Source organism: Dermacentor variabilis, chromosome 9 (assembly GCF_050947875.1).
Source record: "Dermacentor variabilis isolate Ectoservices chromosome 9, ASM5094787v1, whole genome shotgun sequence".
NCBI lineage: Eukaryota > Metazoa > Arthropoda > Arachnida > Ixodida > Ixodidae > Dermacentor > Dermacentor variabilis.
This window is the reverse complement of record NC_134576.1, coordinates 41,504,968-41,526,018: the sequence shown is the minus strand read 5'-3', so window position 1 is coordinate 41,526,018 and position 21,051 is coordinate 41,504,968. Positions and strand designations below refer to the sequence as shown.

The window sequence follows — 21,051 nt, the reverse complement described above, 5'->3', positions numbered from 1 at the left end:
CATGCAATCGGCAAATACCATCTCACTAAATGAAAGACGTTCAGGTGAAGCAGGAGTAAAAATAAGGGATCTCTTGCCGTCGTAAAAGGTAAACGTGGGATTGCCTCCCGTTACTTTTGAACGAACCTACGAGAAAAACGGGTTGGCGCTAGAGGGTTGGCCACAACAGATTCTGACTGTTCTTCCTGGCGAAGCAACCTAAATAATTGCAAGGCTAACGGAAGACAACGCAAATGACTATCTGAAAGTAAAAGCCGCGTTGTTAAGGGAATATGGGCTCTGAGCGGAGCTTTCCGTAGCCGCTTTCGGGATACACTTAGAACGCCAGGCGAGCCTTTCCAAGGTTTCACTTATAAGCTGAAAGCCAATTTAATTGAATGGCTAAAAGGGGAAGATGCGTTCGATTGTCACGACAAGGTTGTTGAGTTAATCTGCTTGGAGCAGTTCTATGGGTCCTCGAACGAAGGGATGTGCCTGTGGATTCAAGATAGGTCGGGCGGAAAGGGCTTGGTCCGTGCTGCAGTGCTATCAGATTAATTCGTCGCACGTCGCAAATCAGAAAAAACGCGAGTCAGGCCATTCACTAAATTCAGCAAAGAGAAAAATAGGCGCCCCATTCACCACGAAAACGCAGGAAGAGGGACAAAGGACTTGCAGCCCGACAATTCAGGAGAGAATAACACCGCAGTAAAAGACGAAATAAAAACAGAAAAGGCGTCTGACGCTAGAAAACGGGTAATCTGTTTCCGTTGCCAGGAGCATGGACACCTTGTGATCGGCTGTCAGAAGCCTAAAATTGTTTGTTTTTTTTCTTTCATGAAGGACGGCGATGACAACTTGGCCCTCTTAGAACTCTACCTTCGCGACCTAGTAAGAAATGGAATGGCCGTGTAAAGTACTTAGGGACTCAGCTGCCACAATGCACATTGCCGACAGTGCATTTGTGAAAGCTGAGGATTTCACCTGGGAATATGCATGGCTCCCGCAGGTAGTAGAGAGGAATAGTGTTTGCTTGCCCATAGCCAGCGTAACGATTGAAGGGCCGTTTGGACTATTGCTGACAAGCAGCAATATTGCCGAATCTTTCGAAACATTATCCCTACTTATCTTCAAATCACTCGGAAATGATGTTGAAGAAAAAGGGCCCGAGTTTTGGCGACCATACGGTCTAAAAACCTCTCACGCGTTCAAAAGCTCAAGAGATTCCGGCAGAGATAGATAACGGCAACGAAGCAAAAAATATGCCTCGTGACAGTGACATTCAGGAAGCAGAGCACATAGCTAATGAAATAAGTGAAAAAGGCGCTAGCGAGGAGCCATCCAGGTCAGTGAGAATACCGCAGCAAGGGCTAGCAGTTGAATTAGACTAATTTGGTACTAACACATTCGGCAAGCTCGAACATTCTGAAGGTTGTTGAAGGAATCGCGACAGAAGAATGAAGCAATTACGTCGCGAAAGTAGAAACAAGGACTATCCCAGAGGACGTTCCTTGCGGAGACGAGACCAGTTTTAACAGTCCCAAAAGATTCAAAGAGCCGCTGAAAAACTCCCTTGTACCTCCGCACCTGGCTGACTTTCCAGAATCGTTAAAGGGAGAGGAGAATGCCAGAGCGGTCGAGCAAGGCAGGAACTCCACGCTCGGGAATTTCAGAGGTACATGGCACATATTTGTTAAACAGTGCAAGATCAAGCGAGCCAAGTATTCGGCTCAGCAAAGAATAGAGAAAGTCGCCACACCGCAGCCTGTAAGACAAGCGAACAGCTCATCACGCAGGATTTCAAAGGGCTCGTTGTGGCGCGTGAGAAAACGAAGGCGTCACCTAACAACAAATCAGAACGCGTCTCTGCGCGCAGGGGTGAGGTTGAAAGGTTCAACCTGGTGGAGATATGCGTGTACTAGCCAGACTGTCAGTGCTGTAGAATGCGCCGCATGAGTGAGGGAAAAGGGAGGCTGGCAATCCTTCCCGCGTTTGCGGCCTCCTTTTCAGGGACGAAAAGCAAGTCGCGGGCACACAAAGTGGCACACGACGATAGAGGGCACCGTATGCCTGGCGCCCTTTGTTGCCTTCGGCGAGGCCCGAAGGCCATCCGACAGCGATCCAATGGAGTGCGCACTAAGAGGTAATAATTGTCGAGCTAGGCGCATCGATAAGTTTCTTGTTTGTTGTAAAGGGCCCCTTTTCGTTCTTTGCTTTTCTTGAAAGGAATTTTGTTTGTCCATCTTGAATTTAAGTTTAACGCTATTGCCGGGTCTCAACGCATTCTTAGTCTCTCAACGAGCGTGGTCTTCTCGGAAAAAGGAAACACAATAACGTTAGGCATTAGGCTGGTTAAAATACGCACTGTAATCTGCTTTTCTCCGTTGTTAGTTTTCAGAAACCTCGAGCGAGGCTGTGGGTACAATTCTGATAGTGTTTTACGTGAAGAACGTGTGAACGCGGCAGTTCTCGTGGTTGGTTAGGTGCTCGCTGTTGGTTGTACCTTGGGCTGGGCGTGGTTTATTTCCAGAAAATGTCACCAGCCGGGCCATGGAACGATCGGTGAAACACAGCAAAAGGCACGCACCAGGTGTACCGGTCTCTTCGAGGTACTTGGATACTGCAGCCCCTTCGAGACCTCCTGTGGCGGCGGACGGGCTGCTATGATTGACCTGTCAGGTGTGAAAAACATGCAAACGGGCTTCCCAATGTCAACATAATTGTGCTCTTCTCCGAAACGGCGTCGCCCTTTTCCCCGAGCCGACACAAAAGGATGGGCGAAGGGAAAGACAGGTCACACGGTCAAGACGACACCACCCCGTTCTCCACAAGCTGACACAAAAGGATTGAAGACAAACCGAAGGTCAAGATGGCGTAATCCTGTTCCCCACGAGCTGACGACACAGCTTCCACAGGCTCCGAAGAAGACGGCGACGACCATCGGACCGGCAGAGGCTAAAGCCTTGCTGGCCCCCGTGTTAATAAGAACCGCTCGAGACTCAGATGAGAGCCACATTCATGTACCAATGCAGTGAATACAATCTTTTCTACTTTTTTTCATCATCACGATGCCCGGATTCGTTATCGTTTCCTGATCCTTGCGGTGAAGACCCACCTCATCCGGTCGAGATTGTAAACCGGGAAGGAAGCAATTAGCTCGCCTAAACAAAGGCGGCGGCTGCGTTAGCCAGCTTCGCGCCTAACAAAATGTAGAAGTGAGGGTTGCTTTGCTCACCGCGGAGGAAGGTGTCAGGGCAAAGTGGAAGGGGGGCTGGATTAGTTAATTAGTAGCTCGGGGGGGGGGGGGGTGATCGCCCAACCGCTGCCCCTCCTGTATCCGCCACTCGCTTGTTGTACAAGAGAAAGTCGGCTCCGATGATTGTCTGGCGCACGGTCGCGATGACAAAGATCCAAGAAAAGGTACGTCTGAGGGCGATTTCAAGTTACCGCGGAGGATGCGATTAGCTCGCTTAAAGGAAGGCGGCGGCTGCGTCAACCAGCTTCGTGCCTAAGAAAATGTAGAAGTGAGAGTTGTCTTGCTCGCCGCAGCGGCGATCGCTGTCCGCGCTGGAAGGAGGAAGGGGAAGATGGAAGGTGGGTGGATTAATTCGTGGGTCGGGGGGGGAGGGGACGATCACCCACTCGCACCCCTCCCCCTGCATCTGCCATTCGATTGTGGAACCAAACAAAGTCGGCTCCGATGATTGGCTGGCGCACGGCAGCGATGACAAAAGATCCAACGAAAGCTACGTCTTAGGGCGATTTCAAAAATTACCGACTTTTGGCCGTAGGTCCGGATGGTCGATCCGTTGACCGCGGTGAGAGGAGGCCAGTAGGGAGGATGGCGTCGCTTAGCCAGCGTAGGAGGAAGCACGCAAATCTCGGCGCCAGCGTCGACGAGATAGCGGATTTAGGCAACAAGGTCGGTGACGTGGAAAAGGCGACTCGATCCGGGGCTGGTAACAGCGGTCACCGTCAGTGTGCGGCCCGACCGTTTCCCCAGGCTTGGCGACACTGGTTTGCGGGAAGGCCGTAGCGACGGTGGTATCAGCAAATCTGGAAGTGGAGAACGGCGTCCAGAGTGGGACTGGGGCGGCGAGGTCGTGACGCAGAACGCAGGTGTCGTGTTCGGACAGCAGCGATCTCAGCTTCCAGTTGCGCTACTTGCCGTGTGAGCTCCTCGTTAGCTTCGAGGAAACATGCATAGCTATCGCCAGTGGCTGCGCCGTGCGACGGAGGGTCAGGAGGGCGATGAACTGTGGCCACGGACGGAAAACCAACATCCACAATCTAATCGGCCAACTGAGCCAGAGATTACAATGTCTAGGATGAAAACCCGGTGAGGATCGTGCACACGTGCGGTGGAAGGCGCTGCAGGAAAAGTTCCCGTAGAAGTGCGCTGTCGGATGAAGGAGCCAGGTCTCCAGTCAAGGCTTGCATGCGACGCAATAAGTCGATAGGTTTGCGGTTTCCAAGCTCCTCCAATGTAAGCTGCTTTAATCAACGCTGCTCCATTTCAGTGGTGCGCTGGATGAGCGTCGTCTAAGGTGGTCATAGGGGCGGTCAACAGGCAGAAACGCTCCAACGACGTGGCCAAACATGGTCAACTGCGAACTGACGCGCTAATGACAGAACAAGGATTCAGTGCTAATGAACCAAAGTTCCGAGTCCGACGAACAGAGCTCGAGGTGCTTGACAGAGGACACCTCGGGCTCGCGGGTTGGTGGCGCTGATGACGGTACTTGCCCAGAGAAATCCGAGGTCATGGCGGACTCTAAAGACAGCCGGGCTCGAACTCCTGGCGGCGGTAGGCCCTGCGAAGCGGCTGAGGATGACGTATAGGGCAGGCGCTGAGAGCGACGACGCGAGAGTCATCAGTTTGCGTGCGAGGAAAACGTAAACAGACGTTGGTGTCCGGTGTCAACAAATTATAACTTAAATGGCCCCTCACCAGGTCTGGCCATTTTGAGCTGACAAGCGCAGGGCATACAATGCGCGCTAATGATCGTGTCTGCGAAGAATTACATCGCTACGTGCCGCTGAAAGGTAGGAAATTTCAATCCGAACGCCGCTCTCCCGTTCCCTCGTGGAGACCGCGCTACAAGCTGGACGGTGACGTACTCATGTCCCTGCGCCTAAGTAGTCGTGGCCGCAGTATGACGTTGCTCGTGGTGACACGTGACTCCGATAATTATTCAAGGCAACATCTGTTATTTGTGTGACCTGTTGCTTGAATTGGCGAATTGAAGTTTAGAGAAATAATAAAACACACAAACGGAATGTCTGTGTTTTTTTTTTTTTACTTCGGACAGAAGCAAGAGAGATGCACTTTCGCTTCGTCTGCTTGTTCTCATGCTCGTGCAGTCACATGCGCAGGTACCGGAACTATGCCATTTTCTACCGTGTTCAAGCGTGTGATCGTGCTCTGCGATTTGCTTGTTCCTCCTCAGTATTTGTGTAGCACAGAATTATACCGCAAGTCATGTGTCCTTGTGCACAGTGCGCAAAATCGTGCGCTGCGCGAAGCGAGACAATAGAGAGTTTTAGATTAGGGGACGCAAGCGGCTTGCGTAAGCAAGAACTTGCGGCGACGGTACTGCGAATTCGCAGATCCCTAGGCGGGGCCAGTGACGTAAGCGTCACGCGATCCACGAAATGTGGTATGGGAGAACGCAGAAAAGGAATTTCGCTTGCGGAGGCTAGACGGGGCGAGTGGAGATAGTGTCTAGCTTTGCAGTGAAGCCCGCCTGCTGAAATCATGTGTACGCGGCACTGAAATATTTATATCTCGGCTAATAATAAGCCGATCTGAATTTTTATTTTTGCTGTAGAACGCTCCCTAAAGGACACGCAACAACTTCCAGCGTATAAGCAAAATTTTCTATGGGGTCTGGTGAGGGGTCCTTTAAAAGCGCCCGCTCAATCAGGCAGGAGCGGAATCAAGCGCCGCTGGACAGAGAGGACTCGCGTTCCTCTCTTTCCCGTTCTTTTCTCTCTGTGTCCCGTTTCTCTCTTTTCCTAAGAAGTTCTAGCCCCATTTCAATGTCCTCCTCACTGACCTCTTCAGAAATCAGCTTCAATAATTCCCATTTTAGCATTTCCTTGCGTACCTCTAGCCCAGTTCCTAACCAACAATCAACAATTCGTTTCTCAGCAGTGTCCTTAACTCCATGATTGCTGCTTTACTGCCTTGATCCTGCTCGCTAGACCTACCTAGGTAAGCACAACCTAGCTAACAATCAACAATCCAGCTTGCCTACTGTTCTAAACAGAACAACCACAAAATGAAGCCTAGAGTGTCAAAGCAAGAACCAAGCCCTCACCGCAGGCACAGCACCACGTCGCAAAGTCCGTCTCACCGCTGTCAGCCAGATGCAATGGTTAAGGTCGGGCATAAAATAGATGGTAGCTGGCCCATACCGTCATCCAACTTATCCACGCTGAGGACGTTGTTGAAGGGAGAGACTTGTTCTCATCGAGAACGCGGAATATGGGATTTATTTACAGTATCTACATGAGAACATTACAGTTCATCAGTCTAGCATGACTGAAAGAGAATGCACACTCAGCAGCCGCGCCACGGCTGCTTATAAACACTCTGTCCTCCCTAGATCCCTAGGTGAGGGAGAACGGTCGTTCAACCGTTGACCAATTCGGAGCGTCCAAAAGTCATCGTAACCGACCCGCCTTTGAGGAGGAGGGTTTGCACACTCACTTGCGCACAGGTTTAACTGAATACACAGAAGTGAGAGGGTTTCTTGCAGACAGGAGTCTTGACCCGAGCAGGCGCCTCTTGATCCAAGAACTGATCCCGTAGTCAGTGGCCGCCGCGTCTGTCCACTGACCGACGACTTCTGGCAGCCGTGAGACCGAAGCTGCAAAATATCTCTTTCCAGGAATTCCCCCACTCCAAGCAACCCGTGGCGGCCACGGCGATACACTAAGAATACTTGGTCCGCCGACCGCGTTTTGTCACAGCGGCGCCGAGGGGGTGTTGATGCGGCACATCGTCGTCCCTACAAAACGAGTCGCCATAGCAGATGGGGAAGGGTTCCAAGGTCGCTTCTGGGAAGCTCGCCACCCTCGCAGCTGCGGCTGGCTGGGAAAATTTTGTAGGTCGGTACCCTTGCTGGCCGTTCATAACAGCGGCAAGTGCTATAGCTAAAAGCTGAATTTTTCCTTTAGTGTTTCACAAGTTGTCTGATATGTCCACATTAGATGCGATCCGTTTCTTTTTATTTATCCCAGTGTGGAGAGAGCATCATTAAATTGTTTTTTTTTCATTTTTGCGTGGCTTGTTTTTGGTTTGTTTCTGAATTTATCAAGTATCAAGCAGCAGTCTCATGATGCAAAAGTGACTCATGTAGTGACAATCATCAGCTTTTGTTTTGCAGAAAAAGAATGCAGTTCCTGACCCATTGTTTGCTATCCTATTACTCGCATAATTTTGCAGAGTATTCTACCTATGTTGACTTGCTTGACTTCCACTAAAGAAACTTGCATTTTCGAATTCCATTCTTTCCTTACAATCATTCGACATTTCTCATCATTTCTGTACCTTGGGCTTCTGATACTATGCATTCACCATTTTTGCTTGTTGTTTCTGGCTAGAAATGTCTTACTTAATTTAGAGCTTAAATTTTACCTTTGGAACACAGAAGGGTTTGCCATTGCATATCTGCATAACAGGGAAACATGTTTCATTAAACATTTGCAAAATCCAATAGAATACTGATGAATGCAGCTTGCAGTGTGATTTGACTGAATGAGCTATAAAAGTAACTCATCTCACTTGGTAAATTAAAGCACATATTAGTGTGATGTACAACATATGTTATACTAACGTGGTGGATTCTCCTGCTTATACAGCAAAATAGTCGATGCGCGAGAACAAAAAAATAATTTTGCATACCCCCTGTACACACTGGTTTAAGGAAAATGAGCTGTAGCTGTCCACATGATCTACTTACTTTACCTGCGAGTGTACTCAACAAAATGTGCCCCGGCTGCTTAGTGGTATTTCAGATTATGTCAGTATTGCACATGTGCGTGTTGTCTAAAGTTTTCGAATTTTGAAAATGCTCGTAGGGATCTGATGTGCATATCTGCAGTGTATGGATACATGTAAAAGACTCAGCATCTAGTGCAAGTGAACGATCCCACAGGCCCGGAGTCGATCATGCTGATAGATTCGCTGCACACATTTGTGACCAGAAAAGATATGTCACATGAAATGGCATGCAAGGTAGTGTTGAAAATATTGCACAGTTAATAAAACGCCTACGCTAATAATATGTGGGTTCATGCACTCGATTTCGTCCGTATTAGGCACTCGCCTCTTAATTGCTTTGTGGCACAGAAATACTCGGCATCAAGCTGTTTTTCTGCTGTGGCCTTTGTAGAAGCATGATTGTTCAAAGTGCAACAATTAAACAGATTCTATGACTTGCTTGTGGATTCGCCAGTACAATTCCGGTGCGCTGGTCCGCATGTCCAGCAATTTCCTACTGAAAGGAAAGCTGCAAAGAAAAACACCGCTCCCTATGTAAAAAAATGCTCTACTGTGACGGTTCTCACACGATTGTGATGCACCACAAGAGCTGTCTACTCGCGTGATGTTCTGAACAAGAAGATACATTCGTTTACTTACATGTGAATGTATATACCAGAGCACTTCGGAGCTTGGATGGTACAAAAGGCCCGAATGTACCATAGCGTCCGATGTTGACGTGCGATCGCATGTCATAAATACCGTAAGAAACAACTACACATCCAAAAAACAGATTCGAAACTGAAATCAGCGTCATCCTTTATTGCAGGAATGCGTACATCGTGATTTACATAAGTCAAAAACTTAGCAAGTGCTTTCTGTAAACTTAGCATTAACACATCACCTTCATAAAGCCATAGGTATGTGTTTTTAAATGACAAAGCATTAGGTGACCTGTACTTGCTTTCAGCTCTTTCAATAGTATTAGGTGACCTGTACTCGTTTTCAGCTCTTTCAATAGTGACTGCGCTAGCCACATTGACCAGTAGCAACAGGGCGGCGCCCTATAGCGGTTCCCATTTTTCGGGCCAGGTTTTCCTCTATAGTTGGTTATAGTAACTCTATGAGAGCACCCATCGACGCCATGACGCTAGAATGACGTAGGCCGGAACTACTAGATGGGGCTGTTTATTTACCGGTTTTGCTAAAAACGCCAATCAGCGAGAACCACTGGCGGAGGCGTGGCCAAAGCGATAGTTTCGCGGAAGGCGAATTCATTTCAGAATACGGGCAGAGGGAGCTTTTTGCGGGAAGAAGTGTTCGGTGGCTGCTTGATCGGCGCAGCCTCGCAGGGTTTCTATAGTGCTGCGCTTCTTTTTCGCGATAAATGGATATTTCCAGCCTGCGGATTTGCATCTCCTACGGACCTTCACATTTACACGTAAGTCGCACGCATTGTTTACGCTATTAGAGCCTATCCTTTCCAGCGTCGTGGAAGGAGAGCGCGTAAGGCCGCGTTTATTTGTTTCGAGAGCTCGTCTGCGCTTTTCGATATGTCGGAATCGACATGTTAATGTTAATAGCACGGCCTAAATTCGATGCCTTGTGGTCTTCGTAGCTGCACTTAATGTGCCAGAGTTCGCATGCCAAAGCCTTCTGCAAGCGAATTAAGAGACTGTGGGTGCATCGCGATATGCATGGAACACCGATGTGTGCACGCAGTGTCCGTAGCGTACTGTACAGAGTGTCCCAGCTAACTTTAGCTAGAGTTTAAATATATGCAAATGTCACGTAGGTAGAGAGAACAAAGGTAATGTTTGCCGTCGTAAAGTGCCTCGAGCGGCCCCTCGCGCGGTGATTTTGCGTGCATTTGCGGGCTTCTTTCATGCTCGGAAAAACATTTTTACGTAGCACGTACTGTGCAACAGAAAGCTGCACCGGAAGTTTTTCATGTCACTCTACAATTTTCTCATTGACGCTTCATCTAATTGTAATATTCGAGAGGTTGATTAATTGAGACTAATTATCAAATCAGGCGGAGTGAAAAAAAAAAGTTTATCTCCAAGCGACGGTAAACAATGTTAACTCTGTTCTATCCAGCTACGTGGCATTTGCATACTTTTAAACTGGCTAAAGTTATCTGCACACCCTGCATATGCCGCGCGCATGATGTAACTGCGGTCGTGATGACACGCGTAAGATAATTTGAAGAAAGGCAAATTTTGACCCGCTGGCGTAAGATTTTTGCGACGCTTGAGGCTAAATAACGTGAGACTGCGTTTGCATGTGCGCTGCGTATTTAGTGTTTAATTGTCATAAAAAATTGTGGATTTGTCAGAAACTGTTCACAAGTACAACGTTTAAGAGTTATTGAGAGGGCACAAAGCGTCTGGTCAAATATTTAGCACCCAAACAATAGTTATACATGCCCAATTTCTGGAACTTGCATAGTATATGTATGTCTTTATTTCAGATACCAGAGCGGGACCACAGCACAATCGGTCAAGTGAGACCTGGCTGCACAGTTCTCTGGTGAATAGACCTATGCAATTCAAGGAAAGACATATTCAAGTACCCATACAAGACTGTCATTAATTCACATTTTATAGCACAACCACTAATCTACTTTTACAGCATTTGATTACAAAGTATTCCAATTTCTGTTGTGTTTGCACTAAATAGTTCAATAAAATAAAACAAAAAATGAGCTGTAGTGATAATTTGTCTACAAAGCCTTCTGTAGCGCGCTTTAAAACACAAACGGGTGCATGAATTAAACAGCGAATTATGCAGGGTCTTTTCTTACGTCATTTTTTTTTTATTTCTGTTGTAGATACCAGTACTCCGCTACTTCATCTGGGTTACATTTAACCGGTGGACTTTCGAAATGAGTAGTAGTGAATCAGCTGCTAATTGATAAAATCGTGCCACTATCTCCTTAATTATTAACTTTGATGCACACGTTGCAATGGTGGAAATGAGTCCGTTAACATGCAGGGCCTATTCAGTTGGAACCCACCAGTTTCAAGATATACGTCAAAGATTACGAAAAAAAAAATGCCTTGGTGTCATAGCTATTTTCTTGTTGCACTGCCAATATATGCAATGTTCGTGGGAAATAATCAGGGCACCGACTCATTTTGCGGACTGTGACTTCGTATATCTCGAAACTGGTGCTAGTTAACACAATTGGTTCCGATTGAATAGTTCCTGCACGTTCACTGCCTCTAATTCTGCCATTGCAGCATATGTTCTAAAGCGATTAATTAAAAATATAGTTAGCGCGATTTTTTTCAGTTAGATGCTTCTGCACTTGCGACTTATTTGGAATGTAATGTCCACCACTTAACCATGTTTAAGAAGCGGAACACGCTGGTATCTGTGACAAAAGGTCTTACAAAATCGACATAAGAAAAAGCACCCCGTATACGTGACTCAAAAAAGAACAAAGCAGAATACATAAAAAAGAATGGCGGCAAAAGAACGCTGGCCGCGGACAAGCCATGCCGTTGCCGTAGTGGGAAAGTCGCCGGCCCGTTTGTTGGCCGAACGCGGTCCCGATGACCTAACCGGCGGTCATGACGCCGGCGCGGGCTGGCCACGTGCAAAATACTAAGCTCGGTGCGACCCAGACGGTCGAGATCGGGCCGTTTACTTTTTAACAGGTCATGGGCGTCGGCTCGATCTTCTGCCGCGCTCATTTTCTTGGCTTGGGCAATTGACGGTGGGCGCTGCTTTGATGAACACCCACAATCTCTAGTACAGCTATACACTAGCACAGCTACGACTCCATGTGCTGCTGCATGTGGTTTTTTAAGTTATGCTTTCGGCGAAAACCAAGTGAGCAGACACTGCACTTGAAAGGTGCATCACCTCTGTGCATGAGCTTATGTCTACGCAGGTTCGCCTTGCTTTTAGCTCTGAATGGGCACACGACGCAGGCAAAGGGCTTGGCGTTTGAGTGAGTTCCTCTGTGCTCCAACAGGCACTTCCAGTAAACTGTCCAATATGGGCAAAGGTGGCATTGAAATAGTTTTTCCCCTGTGTGTTTGCACATGTGGGCTTTATAGCAGTTCAAGCTCTTATAGGCCGCCGGACAGACTTCGCACTTGAACGGTTTCTCTGTGCTGTGCGCTACCAGGTGCGACTGCAACTTTCCAAGCCTAGGTGATGTGTACGGGCAGAGATGACACTGAAACAGCTTCTCACTTCCCTTTTCATGCACACACAGCTCTTGGTTCACTCTTCTAGCCTGGTTCCAACTAGTTCCTTTCTCAGTGTTCTCACCAGTTGTCGCTGATGGATCTGCAATTTGTAAAGCAAAAAATAACACACTCAGTTTATTATGAAATTTTCATTTTTAAGGCAATTTTGTCTTTAGAAACAAAACAATCTACAGCTGTACTATTTAGTGATATTAGACAGTTCTAGCTTAACGTTAGCGTAATCGCGGAGTTGAGGTAACTTGCGCTACTGTTCCGCTAACGAACTTTGCAGAAAGAGAGAGCATAGCGTGATAGCGTAGTTTATGTGCAGTTTACGTAGTTTACGTCCATTACGCTTTGGAGATCGCATACATAGTACACATGATTTTATCTGCGTGTACGTCTGGAAAGTGCGAGGCAGCACAATGGAAGTCAGGGGCACATTGTATTTGTATTTTCCATGTCCAGCGATCTGCGGCAAATAGTACAAGCAGTACAATCTGTCTACCATAGCCTCTGTAATATTCCGATTTCAGAGGCCATATTCCGTCGTCGCACCTATTTCCCGACATCACCGATAGGTGACGTAGGCATCGCTAAGGTTTTCATCATCAGCAGCAGCAACAGCCTGTTTTATGACCACTGCAGGACGAAGGCCTCATCCTGCGTTCTCAAATTACCCCTGTCCTGTGCCAACCGATTCCAACTAGCACCGGCGAATTTCCTATTTTCATCGCTCCACCTAGTCTTTCGTCGTCCTCGACTGCGTTTTCCTTCTCTTCGTACCCATTCTGTTACCCTAATGGTCCAACGGTTATCTAACCGGCGCATTACATGACCTGCCTAGCTCCATTTTTTCCCTCTTGATGTCAATTAGAATATCGTCTACACCCGTTTGCTTTCTGATCCAAACCGCCCTCTTTCTGTCTCTTAAAGGGACCCTGAAACGCTTTTGACGATTTTCTACAAACGTACTGAGTCGTTAGAGTAGGTCCTTCTGATCATTAATTGACACATCTAAGTGCCGCGCGTAAAGCGTATAATTTATTATAAGGTTTTAAAAATGCACATCGCTGCCGATCGCAGCGCACTGCTCGGCGGAATTTTAAGCCGCCCCTACCCATATGACCGAAATCACCCATACGACGTCAGTGGGGCGAGCTATCCGATTGGCTGACAAGGGCGCGTGATCGATAATTTTTCCTACTTTATAGTAAACAAATGATCTTCGTAATAGTTGGAATGTTAGTTAATTTGTTTTTATGAAAAGAAAGTAACATAAAAAGAATGCACAAGAATAATTTTTCAGTACACTTAAGCACTTCCGGCACACAGCAAGTGTCGTCTGCTTGTGTTACAACGTACTCCATTTTGACGAGAGCTCCGCGGTCAGAGTCGGTCTCAGTCTTTTCGCGAGCACTATGATTCGACTTTGTTGCCTTGCGGATTGCGAACGTAGCGATTGGCAATATGTCAAGCTGCGACATCGTGTCCCTCTGCAAGGCAGCGTACGAGCGCACTGGCTGCTGCGCATCGGACTGCCGCTATCCGATCGGCGCCAGGATTTGCGCGTTTGTGGCCGTCACTTTACACCGGAAGATTACTAACGCAATAGCGTTTCGCGAGTCCGGTATTAGGGCAACCGCAAGCGCAAGGGGACAGAGTCTGGCCGTTTAACTGTACCGTAACGGGATGAGCCGTGAGATGAGCAGAAGGGCAAATGTGAATGGTCTGCATGGTGCAGCCACCTGGTGGCAGAAAGCTCAACCATACACAGTAGCAGCAACGAACTGTATTCTTCTTTGCTGCTGGTGTGTATTTTTCGCTGGAGTGTAATCATCAACACGTTGTTTTTATAAATGTCTAAAATGTTTTACACTTGGTTAGAGCAATATTAGCGCTTTGTTTGGCTGGTTAAGCGCTGCGCCAGCAAGTGTATGGACCGTGCAGACCTGTCAGGCCGCTCACATACGTCTACGCTAAAGTTCCTTCATCAGCTTGAGTTTATGCCTCCAGTCATTTGCCGAAATGACCAGCTTGCCTGTGGTTACCGGAATACAAAACACGTTCGACGCTACGACAGAATGCTCGCAACGCACGCTGCTTCGATAGCTCTCGCTTGGGGTCGACGGCCAAGCGGCTAGCGGAGAGGTCTCGCGCCGGCGGGGGCGGGCTCCAAAACAACCGGAAGTGGACGATGTGACGTCGCATCGTGACGCTGAACCAGTGAAGGCGGAGCTTAGCCCTGCTCGCTCGGCGAACGAGTTGAGGAGGAAAAGCATGGCTAGGGAAGAGGGTAACTTCTAATCGCTTGTAGCTCCATTAATACGTAACGCTTCACTTAAATTGTGGTGCGAATGTTCTACTTAAGCTGTACCCTACGTGTCTACAAAATTTGTCCGAGCCGTTTCAGGGGCCCTTTAATGTTATGCCTAGCAATCTTCGTTCCATCGCTCTTTATGCGGTCCTTCACTTGTTCTCAACCTTCTTTGTCAGTCTCTAAGTCTCTGCCCCATATGTTAGCACTAATAAAATGCACTGATTGTACACCTTGCTTTTCAATGATAATGGTAAGCTTCCAGTCAGGAGCTGGCAATGTCTGCCGTATGCGATCCAACCCATTCTTATTCTTCTGCGAATTTCCTTCTCATGATCAGGGTTCCCTGTGATTATTTGACCTAGGTAAACGTACTCCTTTACAGACTCTCGAGGCCGACTGGCGATCCTGGGGACTAAAGCCCCTGCATCTACGCGCCACCCCCGCTTTCTTAAGTAGCGACAACCTTTGTTGCGCGACGCCTTTTCCCCTCACACCAAATCCGGTTCCGGTATTTCCGGTCCCGGCATTTCCGGTTTAAAAATTTCCGGTTCCGGCGTTTCCATTTCCTGTAGTTGCTCTGCGGGAATTCCTGCTTTGACTGCTGTTAGACGATGGTGAGACGCCCGCGCGTGCTTAGCAGAGCTGCGGCAGTCACCATAAGAAGAATGCAAAGGGGACAAGCTGGTGTATTCCGCTGAAGTAGTAGTTCGCGGTCGCTGTTGTCCAAATGCACGAAAAACGGCAGTGGTCTCCAAGCGCCCAGGCACTACATTCCACTGTACGTTGTCGCTCGTGCCACAACCCGTCGCAGGTTGACGCGAAGCAGCGAACACGAGCAGATCGCTGGTTACAGTAGGCCGTAGTTCTTGGGTGTAATCGCATTCACAGTTTCAACCGCAGCTGGAGATCGTGCAATTAAAGCCTCTCCAGCGACGCGAAAGTAAACAACGCTAAAAAACAAAACGTCACTTCCACTCGGAACAGGAAGCTGCAGCTACGTAAGTTCCGCTTGGCGCCGGAAGCTAAGGGGGTGAGTGGGAGGGGAGTGTGGAGGAGGAGGGCAAGTTGGCGGTACTTAACCTGGTCGGCGGAAACATGTATGGAGGGGCTTTACTGGGGACGTATTCTGAAACGTTCGTCTCCGCGAAAGTTTCGCCCTGGCCACGCCTCCGCCAACGGCGCGCGCTGACTGGAGATTTTAGCAAAACCGGAAATTAAACAGCGCCGTCTAGTAGTTCCGGCCTACGTCACTTTAACGTCATGGTGCCGATGGGTGCTCTCGACATGTATTGAATAAATGAACACGTCTTTTGGCGTCTCATGGCGTTCAGTTGGTGGTGGAGTGTAGTAGAGATAAGATAGGTGGTAGCCTAATTATAGTAGCCTTTTTGGTGGCGTTTTACACGCGCTGTTTCGCGGCGATCGATGTTTGTTGATTCATATAAAATAAAACATTTAACACCTCCTTATTCAATTTATTTTACCTAAAGAGGCCGCAAGCAAACGTAGTCAGTGCGCAGAATGCCACTACACTGCAGTGCGGCCACTACACTCGAAAACAACACACCCGAGCCGCTCTGCACTCGCCGGGTGCGATCTCTCATGCGATGTGAAGCGTTCGAGAGCACGCGTTGGTAGTGCACTCTGACGTCACGGGTAAGCAGTCGCTTGGCTTATTGAATGTGACTTTCGCGGCGGCGAAACTTTCGCGGAAGGCGAACGTTTCAGAATACGTCCCCTGAACTCTTGTTCCTTCGCCCGCCTATTTATAATTATCTTTGTCCTCTTCACATTAATCTTCCACCCCACTCTTACACTCTCTCTGTTAAGGTCCTCAATCATTTGTTGTAATTCGCCTGCATTGTTGCTGAATAAAGAAATGTCATCGGCAAGCCAAAGCTTGCTGAGATATTTGCCATCGATCTTTACTCCGAAGCCTTCCCAGTTTAATAGCTTGAATACTTCTAAGCACGCAGTGAATAGCATTGGAAAGATTGTGTCTCCCTGTCTGACCCCTTTCTTTATAGGTATGTTCCTGCTTTACTTGTGTAGAATTAACGTAGCTGTGGAACCTCTGTAGATATTTTCCAATGTATTTACGAAAGCGTTCTGTACTCCTTGATTAAGAAATGGCTCTAAGACTGCTGGTATCTCTACTGCATCAAATGCCTTTTCGTAATCTATGAAAGCCACAGAGAGAGGATTATTGTACTCAGCGGATTTCTCGATAACCTGATTGATGACATGGATGTGATCCATTGTACAGTCTCCCTTCCTGAAGCCAGCCTGTTCCCTTGGTTGACTAAAGCTCAGTGTTGCCCTTATTCTATTGGAGATTATTTTGGTAAATATTTCATATATTACTGAGAGTAAGCTAACGGGCCTATAATTTTTCAATTCTTTAACGTCTCTCTTTTTGTGCATTAGTATAATGTTTGCATTCTTCCAGTTTTCTGGGACCATTGCAGTCGATAGACACTTCGTATGAAGAGCCGCCAGTTTTTCAAGCAATATGTCTCCTCCATATTTTATTAAATTGATGTTATTCCATCTTCTCCTGCCGCTCTTCCTCGTTTCATGTCATGCAAGACCCTTCTGACTTCAACGCTAGTTATAGGAGGAATTGGTGTATCCTGTTCATTACTGTTTTATGAGGTTTCTTTCTTTAGGCTCGGACGCGTTCGAAATGAGAAGTGATCTCGAAAGCCCCGAAAGATTATCCAGAATACTCTGCCGTCAGGGCGGCCTGAGACTAAGACAAAGCCACATACGCAGTCACTTACTACGAACGAAGTGAATTCTACAAAAACAACGCCAAATTCAGTTCGAAGCAGGCAGCCGGGAATGCCGCCATGTTTTACGCAAACCACGCAATGACGGTAACGCTAAGCCTGAGAAATAGCGTGTGTACACTAAATGGTATGGGTCGGTTAGCATTCTGTGCATGCGCATTTCAATCCCGCAATTCCGCTAAGCCCGCTATTACGCTAAACACGCTAAACAAACACGCTCTATTACCACCTCCGTCATGATTTAGTGTGCGCAAATTCGCCGTGACTTTCCTTTCCCTCTCTCTCTCTCTCTCTCTCTCTCTCTCTCTCTCTCTCTCTCTCTCTCTCTCTCTATGTCATCTTTCTATTCCCCTGTTTCCGTCCCCCTGAGCAGGATAGCCAACCAGACGCTCTTCCGACTAAAATCCCTGCATTGTCCCATTCTCGCCTCTTTCTGCTCCTTGATGCTCATAGCTGGGCAAAAACCACTGGCTAAGTATGTGTTACGCGATAAGAAGGCATCCACGAATTTTTATTTTTCGCTACAGCAGTGTTGCTCATAAATTAGTACAACAGAAGGTCGACATCTCAGCTTGTGTTGCAACAACCGTCTTCATGTGCTAGGCCGTTACTGATGACATCTCTCACGACTTAGCACACGCACGCTTGAATATAGTAAATATCAGAGGACATCCCTTAGAAAAGTTTCCAATTTACACCAAGGTTACACTGAGGAATGGTAGGCACAGCTGCCTAAAAGATTTCGACTCCATGAATTCCAGTTTCGTGAATTGATTTTATAGCAAGCATGCATTTTCCTTGCATTTAGACACTGCTAGACGGAATCTACAGTCTCGAACGGAACAGAATATACAAATACTGCGATTACAGTGTACCTAAGCCATCGAAAGCTGAGTGAGAAACAACACATTGATGATTATAAAAGACAGGTGAGTTAAGCATAACTGTCATGCCGATTACACCTTTCGGGACAAGAAAAAAAGGAGAGAACAGGAACCAAAGGAGCGATCTGCCTCGAGGAGAAATCACTTTGAAACAAAAAGGGTCTCTCTCTGAATAAGCCACCCAGATTGCATTATCATTGCATTATCATTATCATCAACCTCTCTGCAGTCATATTGACTCCAAGCACACACATTAGACTCCCTGCGTCAATGTTACTAAACACTGCATAAACGAGAAGGGGCTTAACCGAGGGGCCCGATCTTTATTAGTCACATCATAAGAAGCCAACAAACACCAAGGACAACATAGGGAAATTACTTGTATGTAATAAATGAAGTAAAGAAACGACAAATTAATGGAAATGAAACTGGATGAAAAAACACGATCCCACAACCGTCGCATTTCGAGTGCAATGCTCTGCCGATTGAGCTACCGCTGCGCCGTATCCCCATCCGCTTTCTTGGGTATTTGTTTCCTAGTAGAGGATGCTAGCCAGCGCCACCACTCACAGACCTTGGCGGCGGATGTAGAAAATCCTTCCTGCCGCAGGCGTCACGACAACGTGATCTTTTTGGGTGAAGGCAACCGGTCAATAAACCCACACATGCTACCTGAAGGCGTCAATTTTACTGGATTCGAGACCTTCGTTATGTAATAAACGAGAAGAAAGGGGGTTAACCGAGGGGCCCGATTTTTATTAGTTATATCATAAGAAGGCCAACAAACGCTCACAACAATGACAACATAGGGGAAATTACTTGTGTGTAATAAATGAAGTAAAAAAAGAAGGATAAATTAATGGAAATTAAAGTGCATGAAAAAAAAAACAACTTGCCGCAGGTGGAGAACGATCCCGCAACCTTCGCATTTCGCCTGCGATGCTCTACCTATTGCACTACCGCGGCGCCGTTCCCCCATCCACTTTCTTGAGTATTTATGTTTCCTAGTAGAACTCTGGGAGTGTTAGCCAGCTTCAACACTCAAATACCTTGGCGGCGGATGTAGAACATTCTTTCTACCGCCAGCGCCACGAGAAGGTGATCTTTTTGCGTGAAGGCAACCGGTCAATAAACCCACACATGCTAACTGAAGGCGTCAATGTTGCCGGATTCGAGACCCTCGTTATGTAATAAACGAGAATAGGGTTAACCGAGGGGCCCGATTTTTGTTAGACTATCATAAGAAGCCAACAAACACTCACACCAAGGACAACATGGTGGGATCATTGTGGGATCGTTCCCCAGCTGCGGCAAGTTGTTTTTTCGTCCACTTTCATTTCCATTAATTTATCGTTTCTTTACTTCGTTTATCACACACAAGTAATTTCCCCTATGTTGTCCTTGGTGTCAGTGTTTGTTGGGCTTCTTATGATAGTCTAATAAAAATCGGGCCCCTCGGTTAACCCCCTTTCTTCTCGTTTATTACACAACGAAGGTCTCGAATACGGCAACATTGATGCCTTCAGGTAGCATGTGTGCGTTTATTGACCGGTTGCCTTCACACAAAAAGATCACCTTCTCGTGAGGCTGGCGGCAGAAAGAATGTTCTACATCCGCCGCCAAGGTCTTTAAGTGGTGGGGTTGGCTAACACTCCCAGGGTTCTGCTAGGAAACATCAATACCCAAGAAAGTGGATGGGGAAACGGCGCCGCGGTAGCTCAATCGGTAGACCATCGCAGGCGAAATGCGAAGGTTGTGGGATCGTTCAACACCACCTGCGGCAAGTTTTTTCATCCACTTTCTATTTCCATTAATTTAGCGTTTCTTTACTTCATTTATTACACACGAGTAATTTCCCTTAAATTGTCCTTGGTGTCAGTGCTTGCTGGCTTCTTATGATAGAACACTGCATAGCACATAGGTGCTGTGTACCTGCGTTCGGCTGCATAACATGCTCCAAATATTGGGTGGATGCAACAACGCTTACCTGTTCTAGTGGTTAAAGTATTAGGAAAGTGAATACAAGGACCTGAGCTTGAGTCCTTCTAGGGGAGCGCATTTTTTTATCTTCATGGCTTTTGTTTCCGATAAAATCAATGACCGTTGCAGTTAAAACTAATATAAATTACGAGCAGTAAACAGCGTAAACAACAGGATGGAGAGAGAGACACACAGACAACAGCGCTGACTAACAACGAAGTGCCTTTATTCTTTCAGTCAACATATATTGACACGTGTACTTGTTTATCGGGCAATCACGTTTCACCGCCCAACAAATTATGTTATAGCACACCGCAGGACGCGCCTGCATGTATCGGAATAAGTTTCTGAAATGTTATCGATTCCGCTGTCTGTCACCGAACCTTGTGTAATCTGATTAGAACCTTGTGTAATCTGAATAGTGTAGACCTTTGTGGCAGACACGCGGGTCCCAGCTATTACTCTGGAACCTTCGACGATTGATGTATCAAAGCCAACACGCTTGACCCGCTGATCAGATTTTCGACGATCGACGACTGTGTTCGCCGCTTTCGTTGAGCTATGAGTGTAGCCTGTTTTTGTGGGCACTAACTCTTTATTGGGCGAACCTGTACAGGTTCGCCCAATAAAGAGTTAGTTTCGCCATTCAGTTTTGTTGCTGTGTCCTCGACCGTCACTACCGCGTGACATCTGGTGGAGGTGCTAGTTCGTTCATGTACCGGACGGCCCCTACAAGCCGCGATCCAAGCCCGGACCGCAAAGACAACACCAACATCGTCCCGGAATATCGAGCAAGCCGCCAACTGCAACAGCTGCCCCCGGAGCACGGACTTCTACCTGAGATGACCAAGAAGAGCGTGGCCAAGACAACACCAATGGCTGCCCCAGCGTCCCCCATTCT

The 21,051-nt window shown here is 47.4% G+C and overlaps 1 protein-coding gene across 3 annotated transcripts in view; it reads right to left on the bottom strand.

The window, feature by feature from the left end:
- Positions 1–8,776: 8,776 nt before the first annotated feature.
- Positions 8,777–21,051, bottom strand: part of LOC142592637 (uncharacterized) — a 62,232-nt gene continuing 49,957 nt past the window's right edge. For 2 of the 3 annotated variants that reach the window (XM_075704194.1, XM_075704192.1), the window contains exon 4: positions 8,777–12,274. In XM_075704194.1, the coding sequence (XP_075560309.1) occupies positions 11,751–12,274 (524 nt within the window). In that variant the 3' untranslated portion in view covers positions 8,777–11,750. The remainder of the gene's footprint in view (positions 12,275–21,051) is intronic. The other variant, XR_012830753.1, reaches the window with a different exon arrangement.